Here is a 20,210-nt window from a genome sequence, read left to right on the forward strand (position 1 = left end):
TTTAAGAATATTCTTTTTAAGATGTCAGATATAGAAGCAGTGAACTATGCACATATACTGCTACTATAAACTTTCTAGAAAGTAATTTGGCAATACATATGAATTAGATCTTTATTTTTTGACCAACTTATTTTAAAGTGGAAAAATTCAGTCTTTAAGTACTAATTTTCAGTAACATAATAACAGCATATAGGAAAGTAAAGGCAAATGTCAAATTGTATTAAAATAATTAATTCACAAATATCAAGAAACATTCACAGCTTTGTAATCGTATCCCCAGAAATCTCAAGTATGAAAATAACATGAGCCAAGATTTTTATGAAAATATACTAATCGCAGGGTTACTGATATGTTAATAAATTTGGAAACAACTAAAGTGTATATTCAGTTAAAACAGGGCACATCCATATTATGGGATAATAGGCAGTTGTGAGTATGAATGTTAACCTAAGAGTGTTTGTCTCTGGGTAGTTCATTTATAGGTTACTTTATATTTTTTTGAATTTTAAAGACTTTCAGTATGAACAAGAATAATTTTTGAAATAAAATATATTATTTCCACAATTCCTAAGTCATTGCTGGGATTTTCAAATAGGAAAAAAAGCCTTACAATTTGCAATTAATCAAATTATTACTTGTTAACAATATATTGAGTTTTGGGGAATATGTATATTTATACATAAAATGATTCTTTTTTCTTTTTGGGGGGAGGTAATTAGGTTTTTATTTCTTTATTTATTTTAATGGAGGTACTGGGGATTGAACCCAGGACCTTGTGCATGCTAGGCACACGCTCTACCACTGAGCCATACCTTCCCCCCTATATATAAAATGAATTAATTTCAAATAGTTTTTGTATATATTATTGTTAACACTTTTACATTACTATGTGCCAGGTTCCTTTCTATGGGATTTACTTATTTAACTCATACTCTTCACAAGCCTGTAAGGCAAATCCTATACATTCATATATGCATGCATCCATATATTTTCACAAATTACACAGCTAAAAATAAATAACTCAAATTCAAAACAGCATAAACATTTGGTATTTTTAAGGCTTTTGGCACAACAATTTCATCTTTTTGATGCTCGATTATCTATTTTTTAAAATAGTAAAAAAATAAGATTGCCTTACTGATCTAGGATGCCTTGTGCTGCTAAAGCTTGGCTGGGTTCCAGTGGCCTCCCATTGACAGCAAACTCCATTATACACCCGACAAAGTCGTGGCTTTCCACATGTCCTCTCCTTTGAAGGATTGGTTCTAGTGACCTGATACCTCCAACTGTGACTCGATTTGGCTGAACGTCAAGAGTCCTACATAAGAAAGGAAAGATAAGTATATTAGGACCAATAAAAGGGATTTCGGTAGAATGTTTAAGTTAAAGGGTGACTGCAGCCTTTTCTGGCATGTATTAAAGTGTGGTAAATTGAATGGAAAACATTACCTAATCAACGCATGTCCTCTAAACAGATACCTACAGGACTGTTACATTTTTCAGGGTATGAAAAATAGTAAAACGTATGGAAATGGTATCTTCAGTTAGTCACATGAGATGTATATAACAATGTCGAGTTTTCGAGAAGGTGCATACTATCAGAAAGAAAATAAAATGCAGTAGAAGTGACAACTCTAATATTAACATCAGATTACATTTTTCCTTCACTACAGAGATGATAAGAATGCCAATAAGTTGATTAAAGCCAATGGATAATGTGTCACTATTTATTTTTCTCTGTTTGTTACTATTTCTATTAAAATCACTCATGTTTTAGATGAGGTAATGTTGTATTTCAACTTCAGGTGCTACTGACAAATATTTGTCAGTAACTGTCACAAACAACTCTCAGAAAATACATTTAAAAGAGGTGAGATCCTTATCCTAACCTTCTTGCAGGACCCAGGTCAGATGCAACTATTTCATGAAGCTTTTCAAAGGGTAGAGGCTATGTTAATCTTTGTCTAGCTTTTCCCTCATCTTTACCACTTCATTTTACACCTTCTTTACAAATTTTGTAAACTAATTATTAACTTTTTATTTTACAGTATGAAAATCTCTTTGGAGACGATAAAATATGTTAAACTATATAATATTTAGCATAATAAAATTACGTTTGAAAGCATAAATTCCTTTTGAATGACAAGTAATAACAAAGATTAAAATAATACTTATACTTACCAGTCATCCGAAACTGCCACATTACTAACAGTGCAGTACCCTGGTTCTTGGTTCTCAGAACAAGAGTCCACAGTTAAGGAAGCTGCCTATAAAGCAAGAGAAAGAAATGTTCAGCTTGGGTTCAACTGTCACAATTGTCCTTTTCGCCAGCACGACCTCGGATTTATTTCTGTGTGGATATGACTTTAAAATTGCAATAACATTTTGATGTAGTATATTATAGTACAGTTATAATACAGTATCAAATTAGGGGTACGTACTTTCCTTCATATATTTAAAGCTAAAATTGTGAAATGATTACATGTAGGCAGTGGGAGAGGGCTTTTAAAATCTTCTCTAGCCTCCTTGTTTTACAGATGAAAGAATAAAAATGCCATTAACATCTCTGGGACAGCTTCCTGGGGTTCCAATCTTAAGAAAAATGTTTATTTTACTATCTAGCTATTTTAACAAATGAAAAGACACTAGATTTCTGATTTTCAGAAGTCTATTTCCAATAATATTTCAGTCTTATTCACAAAAAGATTTTGAAAGGACAATTTAAATATTATAGCAACCTATAATAGAAGATTGTAATTCTTGTATTAAAGTTTGAGATAATTTAAACAAATGAATTACTCTTTTAATTTATAAGAATCATAATAGCATAATATAGCATAGTTATGTATATTTGGAACACATTATTATATATTTCTATACAGTAAAAAACTCCTCAAAACCATTTAAATCACAACTAGCAGTAACAGTTTTTGCTTCCTAAGGGATACATATTCCCCTGAAACAAAAGCCTTCTGTTTAGGAGAACATATTAACATTCCATTTGATCAATAAACAAAGTCATCAAGTCATAGTCACAAGGCCCAATAACATGATAGAAATCAGGGCTCTCTATATTGGGTGAATGACCGGTGGGAAGGGCTTAAAACCAAGGTTGTTGCATGTCCACCTTACTCTGTGCTCTTTGATTCCCCTCCTTTGTTTCTCAAACTGCAGGGAAACTCTGCAAATGATAAAACTTTGGATATTTTAATGGGTGAAATTATAAAGTTGATATTCAGAGTGTAGTATTTCAGAACTTGGCCAGTAAATCACAGGAAGAGGCAGGACCCCAAATCCAGAGGCACAAAAGGACTGAGGGTTTTTCCCAATGCAGACAATAAAGGGTTGTACGTAAATTTACTTAATACCACAGGACAGGACTACTCCAACTTTGTCTATTTGTGGAGCAGAAATACAAATACTATGAAAGTATTAATTTATAACAATGGTAGTCATTTGAGGTTAATTTTAATAAAAGTAAAGCAAATGTAGGAAACATAGCATAGAGAGGTTAAGCAAGTTAACTAACATGACCTCTGACTTACATGCAAAAGTGTCAGGTTTTCTGTCTTCCTGAATCAGGTCGCTTTAATTATGTATGGAAATGATTTGTTTCCTTAGTATCACATTTTTATCAGTATTGCATATGATTTTGAGGGATTATCCATAAAAATATGTTTAGGTGGGATACTTGTAAAGGTATATCTTAAATACCTTACACTTCAGAAATAATAAATAGGGTCAATTTATAGTTATTTCAAATGTTACTGGCTATATTTTAAAATATTTCTATAAATTAATTATTCCAACTGATTATAAACTCCATACAATAAACTCTCATAAGCTGTGTAATTTTTTTCTTGCCACTGTCTCAAGGAAATTATAATAAATACTAACATTTTTAGGAAACATTTACACTTCTAATTCTATGTTAAGACTTTCATGCCCTAGCTAGTTAACTCTTTCAACAGTTAATAATTTTTTCCAGCAATCTATAAAATTAAGTGGCATTCAATCTCAAAAGAGGTGTTAGGTTTTCATAATACAATGTATGCTTATGTTGACTATTCAATTTAAGCACAATTCCTTTCAGTTTATTTCTAAAACAAAATGTTAGCACATCTCTATGTATACTATGTAAAGTATCCTCCACGCTAGAGATCCCTAAAGCTATCACAAGCTAGACAGAGGATATTTTTGAATGCCTTAAATAGGAAAAAAAAAACAACTCGCATAACAGTATCATATTTTGGTTAATATTAATACTTAATATATTTTTCTTATTTTCTAAAAGCTTGGTACTACAACTCAAAGGAAAAAATACCTGAACGACAGTTTTAGTTGAATAATAGCTCATTCCATTTAATCTTCAGAGTTAAATGCATTGTCTTTTACTGTTGAATTTTTCTACCAGTACTGCTGTAAATTGAGATGTTTTTATCCTGTCTATGTGATGGTTCAGAGCTGAGAAGTTAATGATTTTGCCAGTTTCCAACAAAATCCTTTGAACTTTAGAAAACGACAGATTCAAAATCCAGTAGGGGCCTTATTTTAGGTGATTTCTGAAATAGTAAGATATTTTTTCCTCTGACTGAAGTAACAATGACAAGGGTATTTTTTTCCACTTCTAGGATTACTCAAAATCTGATGACTACGGTGACATATTACAAAATGAACCAAAATAACTTTTTTCTCTTTCCTGTTAGGCATGCCTCACAGGGCCTCTTTCTTTGTTCTCCCTCTTGCTCCTAAGCCCTTGTCTGATAAAATCAAATGCTCAGGAAGTTTAAGGGGATCTCGGAGGTCATCGGGTAAAATTCTCTATTCTTTGTAGGTCCATGGAGAACATGTTAGCAATACGGTTACCTTCCATATGCTTGGAGGGCTGGGGTGAGGTGGTACCTACTAACCCCCTTAGGTTCACCGGTCAGGGTTAGAAAACCATTATGGCCAACAGAAGCGCCAGTCTACATGTACATACCAGACTCCACATGTTTGTTCTACTTCTGTCAGGTTCAGTGTAACTGGGTACCTCAGTAATCAGGGATATTGGAATTTTCTAAATTCATGTTGTCCTGAAGATCTTCTGAGCACACTAATTTGATATTATGTTGGTTTAAAAAAAACTCAGGCAGAAATGGGTGTAGTAACCTATCACTAATCTGAAAAATTATTATTCCCAAGATGTGTCTGTTATACCTCTACTAAGGTTCATTGAAGTCAGGGTGGCTTCGTAGTCACTACTCATAATTTAAACTTTACTGAGATTAAGCAAAACATTTGACTGTTTTTTACTTCAGAAGGCTGTACAAGGTCATGTTGTGGGCAGCTTGGGATGACTAACATTTATTAAGCACCTTTTTATGCAAAATATATGCAATTTTAGATATAATTTATATTTGCATTTGCAATAATACTAAAATGAGGAGATAATATCCTCACTTATAGACCAAATTTTGATTTTCTGCCCAATCCCTTTCCAATAAGCAAAACCATCTTGAATTACTATCAAATCAGGGCTCCAAATGAGTACTTTTCAGTAGATTTTTAATGGAGTATTTTTAGAATCTGAATATTCTAAATTAACAAGTACCATTAGTAAATTTTATTCTCATTTTGTTCTCATTTTCAGAATGTTGGGGGCAATTTTGTTAAGTAAACACTTTATAAATTAAATGTATTAGAAGAAATTACAGTTACCCAGAATATTAATACCAAGTTCATAAGGAAATGGAAGACAGTATTTAATGAAAATAATTCATAAAAATAAATTTGCACTGCTTTTTCTGTTTTCTCCCCTCTCCCCTCATTCAAATAGCATACATTTAATAATCTGGTAGGGTCCTGAAAGCAGGACCATGGATGTAGTGATATCAGTTGATGAAATATCTGAACAGCTAACTCTGATCATGCCAACATAATTATTTGGTCACTTTAGAGTGAATCACTATTCTTTTTTTTCTCATAACTGGAAATAGTTCTGTATTTTAAAAGCTGCTTAGATCTTCTTTAATTTAATAAATTAGAGTGGAGGGGAGAAAAGGCCACTGTATCTGATGCCATTTCAACATGGATTTAAAATATTCCTGAAAACAAATGGAGAATTTTGTCCTTTCCCAAAGACTACTTGTTATCCATATTTGTCAGAAAAAAATTAATATTATAAGGTAGCTTCTGTCTTATGCCTTTATGAAATTGGTAATTATAGAGGACACAACATTTTTGCTTTTAAAATTAATTATGGATTACAGAAAAAGACAACAAAAATACGGAAAAAAGATTTTTAATATCGTTTCTGAAAGTTGCTTATATGTAGTCCAACAATAAAAAGTGTTCCCAAAATTTAGTGGCAAAAATACTTCCCTCATTTGATCAGTTTCAGAACTATATAATTACCACATTTTTCATATTTTTTTCTAGATTACCATAGAGCCCAGAGGTAAAAACTAATCCTTTAGATCCCAGGCTTCTTCCTTAAAAAAAAAAAAATTTCAAAGCATTTATTTTGTTCTTTTGACAAATTTTTCTTTTAATACTTGGTTTAATTATTTGGCCAATTCTATTCCTTTTCCAGGGTGAAATATAAATTTTAAGCAGCATGATTTTAACAGGTTGATATAAAAATCTAAAAATGTTTTAAAATAGTTTTTGTTACCATTTACTTTATCAAAAATCTTTGATAACTGTTGAAGATGGAGGGAACTATGGAGAGATAGTTGGGATAAATGAATGAATGAATCAATCAATCAGTCCTTTCATTCCATTACTCTATGTCAAATGTTTTCAAACATTAAGAAAAACTCATTTAATGAACACAAGTGCTAAATAAACATGCACCTTTCTTGTTATGACATGAGAGTCATATAATTAAATGATAATTCAATTCTGAGAATATCTTAGATGATCAAAAACCAATACTTCATCCCAACACAGTCTCATGCCATAGACCTCACAGGTCACAGTATATTGAAGTCCTGGTGTAATCAGGGTTATTACCCACTATATTGAAATATGTGGTAAGTATCATCTTTTATCAGTAATTATTTGTAGAAAAGTTGTTCCCATTTGTTTTTACATTGTTTCTTCAACTTGGGCAGGGATATTTAGAAAAGCAAAGGAGCCATTTTAAGTACAAGCCTGGCATATCCTTAAGAATGTATGAGAAATGTGTAAAGTGGAATCTTTATGCACTGGGATAATTTCTTTTCTTCTTTCCCATTTATTTATTTATTTATTTATTTATTCATTTATTCATTTATTTATTTATTTATTCTTTGAGATGAGGTTTTTTTGAGATAAGCATAGTTGTCAGGAGCAAAAGACAAATGTTACCTGTTTGCTGCTGCTGTTCATCACAAAATTGGTCAGATAATGAATACACATAATTGAACTCAATTTGTACCACAATTCATGCTTTAACTTTTCCAATTTCCAGCCTGATTGACTGGATATACAACAATAAAACAACTGTTAATGTGGATTAAATGTCTTACCATTCCTGCTCTCCGAGCAATCACAGTGTGGAAATGACCATCTGACACCTTCTTCATGGTGGTGAGTTTATAGGTACCACTGCCTAAATTATAAGAGAATCTTAGTCTTTCCTCAGCAATTTCAAGGGCCAAAAACTCGGCACGGTCCCCTGTCTGGTTGTCATAGTTGTAAAGCAATAAAGCATGACTTTTAATAGTTGCAAATTTGACATAAATATAGTTGTTATTGGGGTCCAAGCTGGGAAATTCCATGTATGATAATTCCTCAAATCCGTAACTATTCAACTCGCAGTGTTTTCCAAAGACACCTGTAGATGGGAAAGTTGACAGGTTAACACATCACATTCAAGTGAAGTTTTATTAACGGACTTGAATTAAAACATTTTTCAGTTATAATAATGAATCAGGCTTTAAACAACTTTTCATTACTCTCCAAAGACTGTCATCTAAAGTTAATTGAAATAAAAAAGAACAATGATCTTTAAGGCATATAAGAAATGATAAACTGGTATAATTATTTTTCTTTGGCCAATGAGAAAACATATCTAACTGTGCTTCATTTTTAAAAAATTAGACTTAGTGGAATTGAGTAGGTCTGAAGAGCTTTCTTTCCTGGGAAATTTTCAAAATCAGTTTGTCAATCTTCTTTCAAGTTTAATATGCTGTGGTTTTCAACCACATTATTTCTTTCATAATATATAATTCTTAAAAACAATTTTAATTCAATTAAGGATGGTAAATTTTGTTTTGACCTAAAAAGAAAATCAGCCCCTGTACTTGTGGTATCTTCAAGAGTCGCAAAATTAGGGAAAAGGAATCAGTGCCTTTAGGAAGAAAATAACCGTTTTAAGTTTGTATCTCTATCTTGTTTTAGACCCTCTTAGGTATGATTTACAGCAGCCTACTTTGAAAATAGCTTTCTGTTTTTCTACAATCCGGCATTCCCTCTTGTTTGTGCTGGTTCTTTTTCAGACTTGAAAAATGAGTTTTATTGATGTTACGATGCTACGCCAAAATTCTTTTCCCACAAATATTAGTAGACTGTAGCAAATGATCGGAAAATTAACCCATGCCAATATATCATGACTCTTATTAACTTACAAAGGTTTCATTCCATAATTTTGGCTGTACATCTCATGTGAATGCGTTAAATTTAGATTCAGGGAATTGTTCTGCTAGAAGAAACCGATGTCATCATTTTACAGAATATTTAGAACTTGTCCAAGGTCATAGAACCATGGGAGGCAGAGCCAAAATTTGAGGCCAGATCTACTGATTGTCTGGTTGTTTTGACTACATCACATTTTATATCCGAACGTTCTTTAAATTAAAACAGCCTAAAAGCAGCATGTGTAAAGGCTGAAATAATATTCATTATAAATGAGTAGGAAAATCAAATAATTTATTTTAATCATTTACTAAAGTTAAAGAAAATATTAAAAATATAGGAATTATATGTATTATGCATATCATATATATTATATGTCATATGTTTGTTTATATATCATAAATATATTGATCATATAATGTTTATATTTTATATATAATTCATATATATGATAAATTTTCAAGTTTATTTTTTGTTATATATATTATTTATATATACAGACAAAGTAAAGTTAAATAAAAAGGAAAAATAAAGCATACAAATAAAATAGATTATTAAAGAAACATTTTTACTGTGTGCTCCTTCAGGTCTCTTATGATTAAATTTTAATAAATCTACAAAAATGTGCTTCAAATTTGAGTATAAATAAATGTACAAAGTACATAGCTACTCAAAAGATGTTCTACATTTTATTTAAATTAATACTATATTTTTAAACATGATAACTTTTTATAGAATATATTATCTTTTTAAGGAGTTTTGTTATTATTTCTAAACAAAGGTAAATTTTTGTCTTTGAAAAAAAAATTAATGAGGATTTCAAAATTTCCTTCCAAAAGGAATGCCACAAAATGAATCTACATAAAGGTCAAGAGAATTTATTTAAATTACTTCAATAAGAAATATTTTTGTGTATATGAAGTTATACATGTATATAAAGTTATAACTATAAAGGTTCTCTTTATAAAATCTTAAGCACTTCATGTTTTTTCTAAAACATAACCAAAAAAAAAAATTTAAAACATTTTTAAGTCCAACCAGCAAATCTTTCACTGATGAGAAAATAAATAGTGCAAAAGTTTTCCCAGTTTCAAAATTACAATTAAGATGATCTTTGATACAACACATATTATACAAATAACCTCCAGTTATTTGTTTAAGGCATTCCATCTGCCATTTTTATTTGTTATGTTTCACCTATACTCAATTTGTGAAGCAAAATAGTTTATCCTTTTAGTTCTATCTCGCTGGTCTCATATCTGCATTGTTTCAAGGTTTTTTGTTCTGTTTTCTTTTATAAGGCTTCTGATCTCAACTAATGATGTCTATGTTTAAACAATGTTTTTTGTCTTCGCCACTGCAAGGAATGGGGAGAAAATGTGCACTGCTTGCTACATGTGATCTGTCTCTATTTTAATTTACGTTATTGTTCTAGTCTCCTTCCCCTGAGGATTTCTGGTATGGTGAGGAGAAGGTTCCTTTGGACACCAAAAAACTTTCAGCCAACAGGCAATGTCCGTTGTATCAATTACACTGTAGCAACAATGTGTTCCTATTTGTTATCAGCTATCTCAAATCCTCACATGCACAACTGGAATGCAATGGAATCTTGAAAAATGTAAAAACATTCATTCAGTCATTTGAAAATAATTTTTCTACTTTTACCTCCAATCTCCTTATCTTTCCATCCAAAACACAAGTTAAACCATGAAACTTGATTGTGGTTATCTGTAGTAAGCAGCACCCTTTCGGATTATAAGAGATCATGGAAAGAAAGAAATTTTACGAGATCTAACATTGTGGTTATTTTGACCTTGATGATCTTTACTGCTTCAGGGGCATTGTTAGTGAGAATCTCAAAGAAGTTTAAAAAAAAAAAAAAAAAAAAAGAGAGGCACTGTGAATATCATCCTGAAATGAAAATAAAATTGTGTTCTAGTCACTATATCATTTTGGGGTAGTTTTGTTTTGTTTTCATTGTTTGGCTTTAGACAAAGCCCTCGATCTTTGGGCCTCAGAACCACTGCTAAAATGCATAGCTCACAACTAGGTATTTTTATATTCTGTTTCTCTTTATCATTCTTTTATAGAGTCATGGAATTACTTGAAAATGAGTTAAAATTACATTTACTGGTTACTAGAAACCTCCGATTCCTTTCTAAGTTCTATTCTCTACTATATATTGAGATTCACTTTTCAGGTGCATTGTAGCACTCTAATAAATATGTCCAAGGAAGGACTAGGAAAATATCCTTCTCTCCTGCTAATGGAGAAAGACAGGTCTCTAACTACTGCAGGATTCTGAAGATGAACACTATATTGTGGAGTGAAGCAGCCTTTAACTAAATGGAATAATCACTGCCCTATGAAACAAACCAAGTTAAAAGGAAAGCTTCCTGCAAAGCTGTTCTCCTAGTTCTTGGCTGTCTCAGTACCAGGTAACATTTGGGTGAGACCTGGAAGGAATCTTTTAAGTTCATTTCATTATGGTGAATAAATATGTATGTATACAAAAAAAACCCTCTTAATTTTCTTCCTCAAAAGAACACATTATTCTGAATGTTAATTAGTTACATGATACTATCTACAAAAAAGTCACGAAAACTGCATGTCAAGTTACAAAATCCTTCTAATAGAAGTGGTTGAATTACTGTAAAAAGTAAATGTAAAAAAAACCAAAAGCAAAACAGAACAAAAACAGTTGCACTATTCTTAAAGAGTTTTAGTACACAGTGACATCAAATAGCCCTGAAAGGATTTTCATTTGATAAGTTCTAGGCTAATAACATCAAATTCAATTATCTTGGTTGACTATTTTTCTAGGAATGATCGAAGCAATATATTCAATGGAATTTCCATAATTAACTTAAAAAATATTAAACCTTTAGATTTTAGTTTGCTAACTGCCTGTGTAAAACCACTAACATTTTTCTTATTCACTCTTGGACACAACAAAACAGAATTGCTAAACTGTGCACCAGAACAGGTTGATATTTTACATCAATGACTAAGTTATACTCACCAAATGGACAATGGCAATAGTAAGACTCTACACCACTTTGGCAAGAACCACCATTAAAGCAGGGGTTACATTCACAGTAATTGACTGAAGATTCACACATTTTCCCTGAAAAGTATCAAACTCATTAAAAAATATCTTACACATAAATATATTAACACCATTACTGTATAACCATATGTAAAAATCTATCATGTGAGACCCTATCTTTGGAGAAAAGAAATATAAGAACACTTTAGTTGACACAAAGAAACTGGAATATTATATCAGAGTTCAAAGTCTTGTTTAGTTGTCCTATTGTAAAGATGTACATTATAATATTTAGGAAGTAATTTACATAATCATCTTGGAAGGAACTCCTGTTTTCAGAGAAATCACAAATGGTGAACATATTTCAATGTTTTCACTGAATTTATTTTCTCTTGTCAATGCCACTTCATTTTTCATATATGATAACTGGAGAGTTGAAACTTTTACAGTATAATTTTCACTGTAGAGATTTCCTTGACTCAGACTTTTCAAAGGCAAGAATTAATTGCATTTAGCTTACTTGTCAAATTACAATCCTTGCACCCTCAAGAAATATTCCTTGACTTATATATATACCTGCTGTAAAGCAGAATATAAAAATAAAAAGCACATCATACACATTTTCAAATACTTACTAAGATTTATTCTTTACTACAGATTATGCATGCTTTTTTTTTCTGAAACAATAATACTAACCAGCACATTTTTCAGTGTCTAAAGACTTCTCAAACATTATCTTGTTAATTGAATCAATTATTATTGACTGAATGCCTATTATGGGCCAGGAATGCTAGAAGATGAAGTTGTGACCATCAAAAAAGCAGACAAGTATCTTAACATAGTGTTTCCATTTTAGTGGGGGAAACTGATCCATGCAACAGGAAATATTCACATTTCACAGATGGAGAAGAAGAGGGCCCTGGGGGGAAATCTCTTGCCTAAGAAATTATAAAATTATAGTACAGATCATTGTAGGTCAGCTCTGATAATTCAGGCTTCATTCAGACAGCTATGTCATAATCACTGAGTAGGCAAAATTTAGGGTATAAGGCCAGTCCCATCTGTGTTCTGTTACTGCGGTATTCTATGGTTTTTTTTTTCATGCAAATGTAAATTTGTTCTAATACCACTGTTCTATAACTTTAAATTATTGTAATAATTTAACACATTTGTTAGAGTAGTTTTTAGTTTTCCAATTTGAAGAAATGAGATGTTTCTTAATTTCTTAATAAATTTCTTTATTTCTTATGAAATTAAGTAGTAGAGAAATTTTTTAAAGTTCTTAATTTCCATTCATTGGCAAAAAGGAGAGTTTATTTCTGTAAAGCTATTTCCTACTTCGCAGCATGACAGCACTAATGCCTTCATTAAATGTCTCATGACATTTTATATGCACAACTAGACATTGTTGTGCATAGGTAATCTATTTCATCATAATAACTATGCTTAAAACACAATCAAAGTTTTTGTTTAATTTAGTTCTGCTTTTGTGGCTTGATTTTGTAGCCACAGTTGTTCTGATTTGAAATCATAAGTGAGTCAGCTTTCATGACATTGCTAACTGAACACAATTTTCTACATCATGGGGTCATAAACACATTTTTTCTTTTATAAATAAAACCGGGAACCTACTTTCAAGGCAAAACAGTAAAAATTCAGAATACCCTTCCATGCTAAGGGGAAATAATGAAAATAAACAAGTTACTAATTTAGAGGCACAGGAATTCGGCTTTAAGTATGGTGGCAATGTGTCACACTGGAGAAACAGGCAGGGAGAAATTTATTCTGAGCCTGTACAAGCCGTCACACCAGAGAGATGCTGTGTCGTAGGAGGACTCGCTTCTCTGATATTTCCTAACTGGATTTGTGACAGATTGTTCTATAGAAGTGTATTTTTATTTTCTTAATACAATATCAGTATCATTCAGTAGAGAATCAAATAAGACCTATTGGCTGTACTATTGATTATTTATTTGCTATCAGGAAAGTCACAGCCCATTCATTCCATTTTCTTCCCCACTGTAAGATTATTCATAATTTTCACATGTGTTCCTGGACTAAGTAAGGTTTTATTTTCTTCCTTTCCTTTCTTTTTTGAAAATTTCTTTTAGAGTTTGTTAAAAGTAGAATATATTAAGTACATAGATTAATATACTTTGCAGGTGCGGTCAGTATAACCTTCATATTGTGAAAACCTGTACATGGGTTACAAAATCACAAACTTCACCTCCTGAACTGTAAATGGGGAACAAAGGCTAATCAATTTAGGGGGCGTGGTCAGGTACACTTAAATATTTGGACATAGGCACTCTCCGAGAAAAATCTATGAGTATAAAAACCCAAATCATTGATCCCATCAGTCTCAACTATACACTTTTTTGAATCCTGTTGGGAAAGACCACCTTAACATCTTGGTTTGAACAACAACAAAAGAAATTTAGATTTTTAAAAACAAATTTATATAAATTAGCTATCTTATTTACCTCTTACCAAATAAGATTTTAACACAGACATCTGAGTTTAATTCAAATATATACTATAGGCTATTTCAGGTAGTCCCAATTAAGAGGTGGAAAGAAACCCCCAAAATTAATAAAACTTACTCATGTATTAAAATATATACCAACTATAAATAGAAGCAGCTACAAACTGAGAACACAGTAGTTTGAAAGTGAATTTCTTTCAAAAGCTAAAATAAATTATCATTAGAGATTGATTCTTTGAGTATACAACAATATAAATATTGGTAGGAGAAAAAAATTCAACTCTTCATTTGACATGTTACTTTAAGCCAGAGTTTCATTTTCTTATTTGGCAAAAATATAAGAAATGACTTTTCTAGGAGTTATATAAATGAATTTATTGTTGAGTTTGAATAAAATAGTCTTATTTGTTGGTGTTAGAGTATGTAAATTGTCCACCATTCAAAAATTTAGTTTGAGTACTCCATTTAACGAGTAACATATTTATTTTACAATTAGTAAATTTTAAAGAGGTTGCCATACTAGAGTCAAAGACAGTTTTAAAACTCAATGTTGCAATTTGAATTATTATTAAGAGAACTTTTTTCTTTTGTGTGAGGGAAAGAGGTCATAATTTTAGTTAGAATCAAAAGAAAGCCTTTAAATGCACATTTCTATGGTTTGGACAGTTTATGCTCTATTACCCAATTAGAAGTCAGCAAAAAATTCTGTATTGTTCTGTGCACAACTATCTACTGAAATTTGAGCATCAGTGGCATGATGATTATCAGAGAATGTAGCAGTTTGAATCACTCTAACATGCTTCTGGTAAAAACCATCTGATGTGTTGGAGCACCGTGAAACAAAATTTTGGATCATTAACTTAATTAATGCTGCAAGTCAGTTCACAATATTTGTAGTGCCTTGAGGCTTGGAAGTATGCTGACAGGGCTTGCACAAAGAAAGGCATTTATGTCTCTTGAACTCAAGGAGCCTTTTTCTATTAAGTGATGTTAACTGTCAGAGCAGAGGTTTAGAAGAATAAACTGATCTCATTGCTTTGACATTCATCAATTAATTGTGCTGGTATGCATTATTTATTAGAGATAGACAGAGATGTGCTTCAGGAAGTGTAAGCTCTTAGCACATGGAGAATGGGAATTGTTGAAGAGGAAAGTGAATGCATAATAGGAGGACAAAGTATCTACAGACTTTCCAAGATTCCAGTTTAAACCTGCAGGAGAAATTTAGCACGTGTCGTCATGTTCTGGGGCAGAAGGTGTGATGAAGTGTTGAACATAAATTGGGTCTGATGTGATCATCTATGGTCTTTTCAACAAAGATAGATATTCAAGTTTCACTTGTTCCAATAGCACATTTTAATGCTGGATTATGTAGAGTCAAGCTAAATTTATTCTTACCTGTTAAATTTAGCCACCCTATGGGGATATGATGATTTTGGATATCCTATAGTTCACATAGGCTTCAATTTAATGAAGTCAGATATGTATTAGATTACCACAAGTATTATTTTTGTATCTTGTATTTACTCGCAGAGAAGAAGGAAGTCTATGAGGAACTAACAAAGTCCACCTTATATATAAATTGATTATTTCATTAACAAATATAATTCCATAATATATGTATGCTATTTAACTGGACATTGATGCTTATAAGCTTTTTTAAAATTATTTTAGCAGAAAGTAATGTTTTTTGCTTGATTTGTAAATAGTTTCTATTATTGTGAAAGGCACTATGAAGATAGCTCATCTAAATATCTTGATAGAATAGCATTGTGGTTTTTTAAATGGAAATCAAGCAAAAATATTATGTAAATATTATGTCTGAATAAGGGATGCTACTAATAAGGAAAAAAATTGTTTTACTTCCTATTTTAAAGCATGAACAATCTCAGTGAAACTACAAATGATTATGTATAATGACACACATTATATCCTCAATAAGTTTACAAATACATGCTACAGAAATAAGCGTTTAAGCTGCTAGACACCTGCTATTCATGCTTTAAAAAGTTAATGTATCATGTAAGGTAAACTGTGTTAATCCAATCTTGGAAATAAAATCAAAACAAGAATTGAGCCCTTTATCCTCTCTTGAATAGTCTTCTGTATTTCACAGAAATTTTTATTTCATATCTAGTCACTAAAGTTTGTTTATTCTTTGGTTTCCTGGTCACATGATCACTGACAACGTTAATACATGACTGCTGTGATTTTAGAAGAATGACTCTCAGTCACTACTCCCATCTTCGTGAAAGCAAACGTTTGCCAAGTTTCTGGGTGGAATTACTATGCACAACCTGTAAATAACTTCACAGGCCTGGAAACAAAATTCCTATTTATACTGTCAAGTGACATAAAAGTGATGAATGGACAAATCTCATCCTCCCCTGAAATAGCAGGACTTACTAGAGAGCAGAGGAAAACTTCTCCATGTGGGAATAAATCCCTGACTTCACTCCAAATACCACACCTAAAATGCATCCAGATGTGTGAAAGGGAATAGGAAAGGTTAAAGGGACTTTGAACTAATTCAGTCATGAGAGACCCAGATTTAGAAATAAGTTCCATATACATGCTGCCCTTTACAGCACCATTCATTCTGCGGAAGGGCACAATGCCGGATACGCAGCGAACAGAAAAGCTGGGGGCAGGAAGACAAATGCTGGGTGGTTACTGACTGTAACTATGCTTTCTAATTAATATTCTGTCAAATGCAAGAAACTTTCATTTGTACAGGAAAAGAGATACTAGATTTGTAATTATTAGGCTGGTGTTTTCCTCCAGGACTCCCTGAACTTCTGAGGCACAAAGGATATGAAAGATACTTTCTTTTGATTTACTGGGGCATATTGACAGTTGATGTAGTTTTTATACTATTAAGCTTTGTGAAAATCTAGAAATTAATTTTTCACATGTTCTAGACTGTCTTAAAATTTATTCATCTATTCTAATGTACCCTATATATAGCTAATCAACGCTCCATTTAGTGATGGAAAATTAAATTACAGGAATGTTTTCTCAACCCTGAAACATGAAGTTATTGTAACTGAAAATGAAGTCTCCCTAATTTTTTTTCAATTTCTTTTTGGTTCTTTTTCTAGGAACTAAGAAAAACTGATCCAAAAAACAAGTTATACAAACAAATTTGCTTACTCTAAATCAGTTATTAAATAAAAATATTCTTATTACATATTTATTATGTGAGTCTATCATCACAAACTTGAAAGTAAATAGTTAAAAAATATGAGGAATATGGTGGCAGTATGATAATATGCATATCATTTATTTTTTATTGTGGTCATTAGATAATTTTCATTTTTATACTTGGATCCTTACAGGATGGTCTCCAGAAAAAAAATCCCTGTTCAGCTAATACTTAATCATTTCTTGTGAAGGATTCTTAGGATAAAGCCTCTCAACTTGCATCAATTCATAAACACTTACTCTTCTAATCTTTAGCACAATTTCAAAATGCACATGAAATACTCAGTTTTGTGTGTGAGAGAGAGAGAGAGGGAGAGAGGGAGAGAGGGGGACACTGGCTGAGATTGATCTTAAGCAAAAAGTTCAGAAAAATCTCACTGCTCCCATTTGTCATGCCACAGACTTTAAAAAGCATTGAAAACAATGTAGAGAAAGTCCACAAAAGGAAATAGCGTATGAAAATAAAGTGCTTTGAAATAATTCTGACGATCAAAAAAATTTTTAATATATAGAAGAAGGCTTTGAAGAAGGCTTCACTAAAGAACTAGTACTTAATGTGAACAGAAGTAAAATCTAGCTAGAATGAATGTTTAAAAATTTATTCTGTGAGGCACACGTGTTCTTAAGTGTGAATTTGGTCTTAGAGCCTATCAGTTCAGATAGGTTTCTTAAGATGTTTTGGTGCATTAACTCCAACTTCCTGAATCAGGTTATCTGGTAAAGATTAGCTGGAAAACAATAACTCAAAATGATCCTTCAGGGATTACCTTTCCAATGAACATTAAACATATACAGACATTTAAACAATATATTCCTAATTTAGTGTATGAATTAATAATTTCTCACTATGATTTTTGTTATGCTGTATTCTGTAAAACAAAACAAAGAAACGAAACTATCAGACTTTAATTATCTGCTAGCTTTAGTGGGTGGACTATGTGTATAGATTGGAAACAAAGAACTACATGAATTAAAAACTGTAAGATATGTATGAATTATTCAATTTTATATTTGTTTACATCATTCCTGATCAATTGGGTATGTCCAACTATGCAGACAGAGACTACAGTCAGTTCTGAGGAGGTGATGAACCAGGCTCCCTGCCTTCAGACTATCCTACAAAGCTACAGTAATCAAAGACAGTATGATACTGGAACAAAAATAGATACATAGATCAATGGAACAGGATAGAAAGCCCAGAAATAAACTCAGTCAATATGATCACATAATCTATGACAAAGGAGGCAAGAATCTCCAATGGAGAAAAGATAATTTCTTCAGTAACTGGTGCTGGGAAAACTGGACAGCTACACATGAATGAATGAAATTAGAACATCCTCTAACACCATATACAAAAATAAACTCAAAATGGATCAAAGACCTAAATGTAAGACCAGACAGCATAAAACTGGAGGAAAACATAAGCAGAACACTCTTTGACATAAATTGCAGCAGTATTTTGTAGAACCAAATAATGGAATGGAAATAAAAACAAAATAAACAAGTGGGACCTAATAGAAATAAAAACAAAAATAATCAAATGGGACCTAATTAAACTTAAAAGCTTTTGCACCGCAAAGGAAACCATGAACAAAACAAAAAGACAACCTACGCAATGGGAGAAAATATTTTCAAATGATAGACCAACAAGGGATTAATTTCCAAAATTTACAAACAGTTCATACAGCTTAATATCAAAAAACAAACAACTCAATCAAAAAATGGGCAGAAGACCTAAATCGACATTTCTCCAAAGAAGACACCCAGATGGCCAACAGGCACATGAAAAGATGCTTAACATCCCTAATTATTAGAGAATTGCAAGTCAAAACTACAATGAATTATCCGCACACACCAGTCAGAATGGCCATCATTTAAAAAGTCTACAAATAATAAATGCTGGAGAGGCTGTTGAGGAAAAGGAAGCCTCCTACGCTGCTGGTGGGACTGTAAATTGGTGCAGTCGCTATGGAGAACAATATGGAGGTTTCTTAAAAATCTAAAAATAGAGTTAATATATGATCCAGCCATCCCACTCCTGGGCATATATCCTAAGAAAACTATAATTTGATAAGATACATTCACCTCAATGTTCATAGCAGCACTATTTATAATAGCCAAGACATGGAAGCAACCTAAATGTCTGTTAGCAGATGACTGGATAAAGAAGAGGTGTACACACACACACACACACACACACACAGTGGACTATTACTCAGCCATAAAGAAAGAATGAAATAATGCCATTTGCAGCAACATGGATGGACCTAGTGATTATCATTCTAAGTGAGTTAGAGAAAGACTAAAATCCTATGATATCACTTATATGTGGAATCTAAAAAAATGATATAAATGGACTTATTAACAAAACAGAAACAGACTCACAGGTATAGACAACAAAATTATGGTTATCAAAGAGTAAGCAGGAGAGGGATGAATTAGGAGTAGTACAGGATTAATATATATACGCTACTGTATACAAAATAGATAACCAACAAGGACCTACTCAAGATCTTTAATAACCTATAATGGAATAGAATCTGAAAAAGAATAGGTATGTATGTACGTATAACTGAATCACTTCACTGTACACCTGAAACCAACACAACAGTGTAAATCAACTACACTTCACTTAAAGAAAAAGAGTATCTTTCTATGTCAGATAGTCTCTGTTGACACTCAGTGCCATTCCTTTCCTTGTGTATTGCAGGGCCTGGAAGTCAGAAAACTCTTCTCTTTCCAGATCCCTTTGCAGCAGGACTGAGGTGTAGGTTCTGCCTGTGGGTGAGAGGTGAATGACAGCTGAAAGGTGAGACCAAAGCAGGGACTGTTCTCCCGGGAACCACTCACGGCAGCTCTGCAGGTGGACAA

The 20,210-nt window shown here is 32.1% G+C and overlaps 1 protein-coding gene and 1 non-coding gene across 5 annotated transcripts in view; both read right to left on the reverse strand.

The window, feature by feature from the left end:
* The window catches only part of FAT4 (FAT atypical cadherin 4), a 156,411-nt gene that overhangs the window by 13,079 nt on the left and 123,122 nt on the right, over positions 1-20,210 (reverse strand). For 3 of the 4 annotated variants that reach the window (XM_074341175.1, XM_074341168.1, XM_074341165.1), the window contains 4 exons: positions 11,624-11,728; positions 7,494-7,801; positions 2,182-2,267; positions 1,139-1,318 (listed from right to left, as the gene is read on the reverse strand). In XM_074341175.1, the coding sequence (XP_074197276.1) occupies positions 1,139-1,318; positions 2,182-2,267; positions 7,494-7,801; positions 11,624-11,728 (679 nt within the window). The remainder of the gene's footprint in view (positions 1-1,138; positions 1,319-2,181; positions 2,268-7,493; positions 7,802-11,623; positions 11,729-20,210) is intronic. The other variant, XM_074341179.1, reaches the window with a different exon arrangement.
* On the reverse strand, positions 745-817 carry TRNAA-AGC (transfer RNA alanine (anticodon AGC)). The gene has a single exon. It is a non-coding gene; the product is annotated as a tRNA-Ala (tRNA).

The sequence above is a fragment of the Camelus bactrianus genome, chromosome 2 (genome assembly GCF_048773025.1).
Source record: "Camelus bactrianus isolate YW-2024 breed Bactrian camel chromosome 2, ASM4877302v1, whole genome shotgun sequence".
NCBI lineage: Eukaryota > Metazoa > Chordata > Mammalia > Artiodactyla > Camelidae > Camelus > Camelus bactrianus.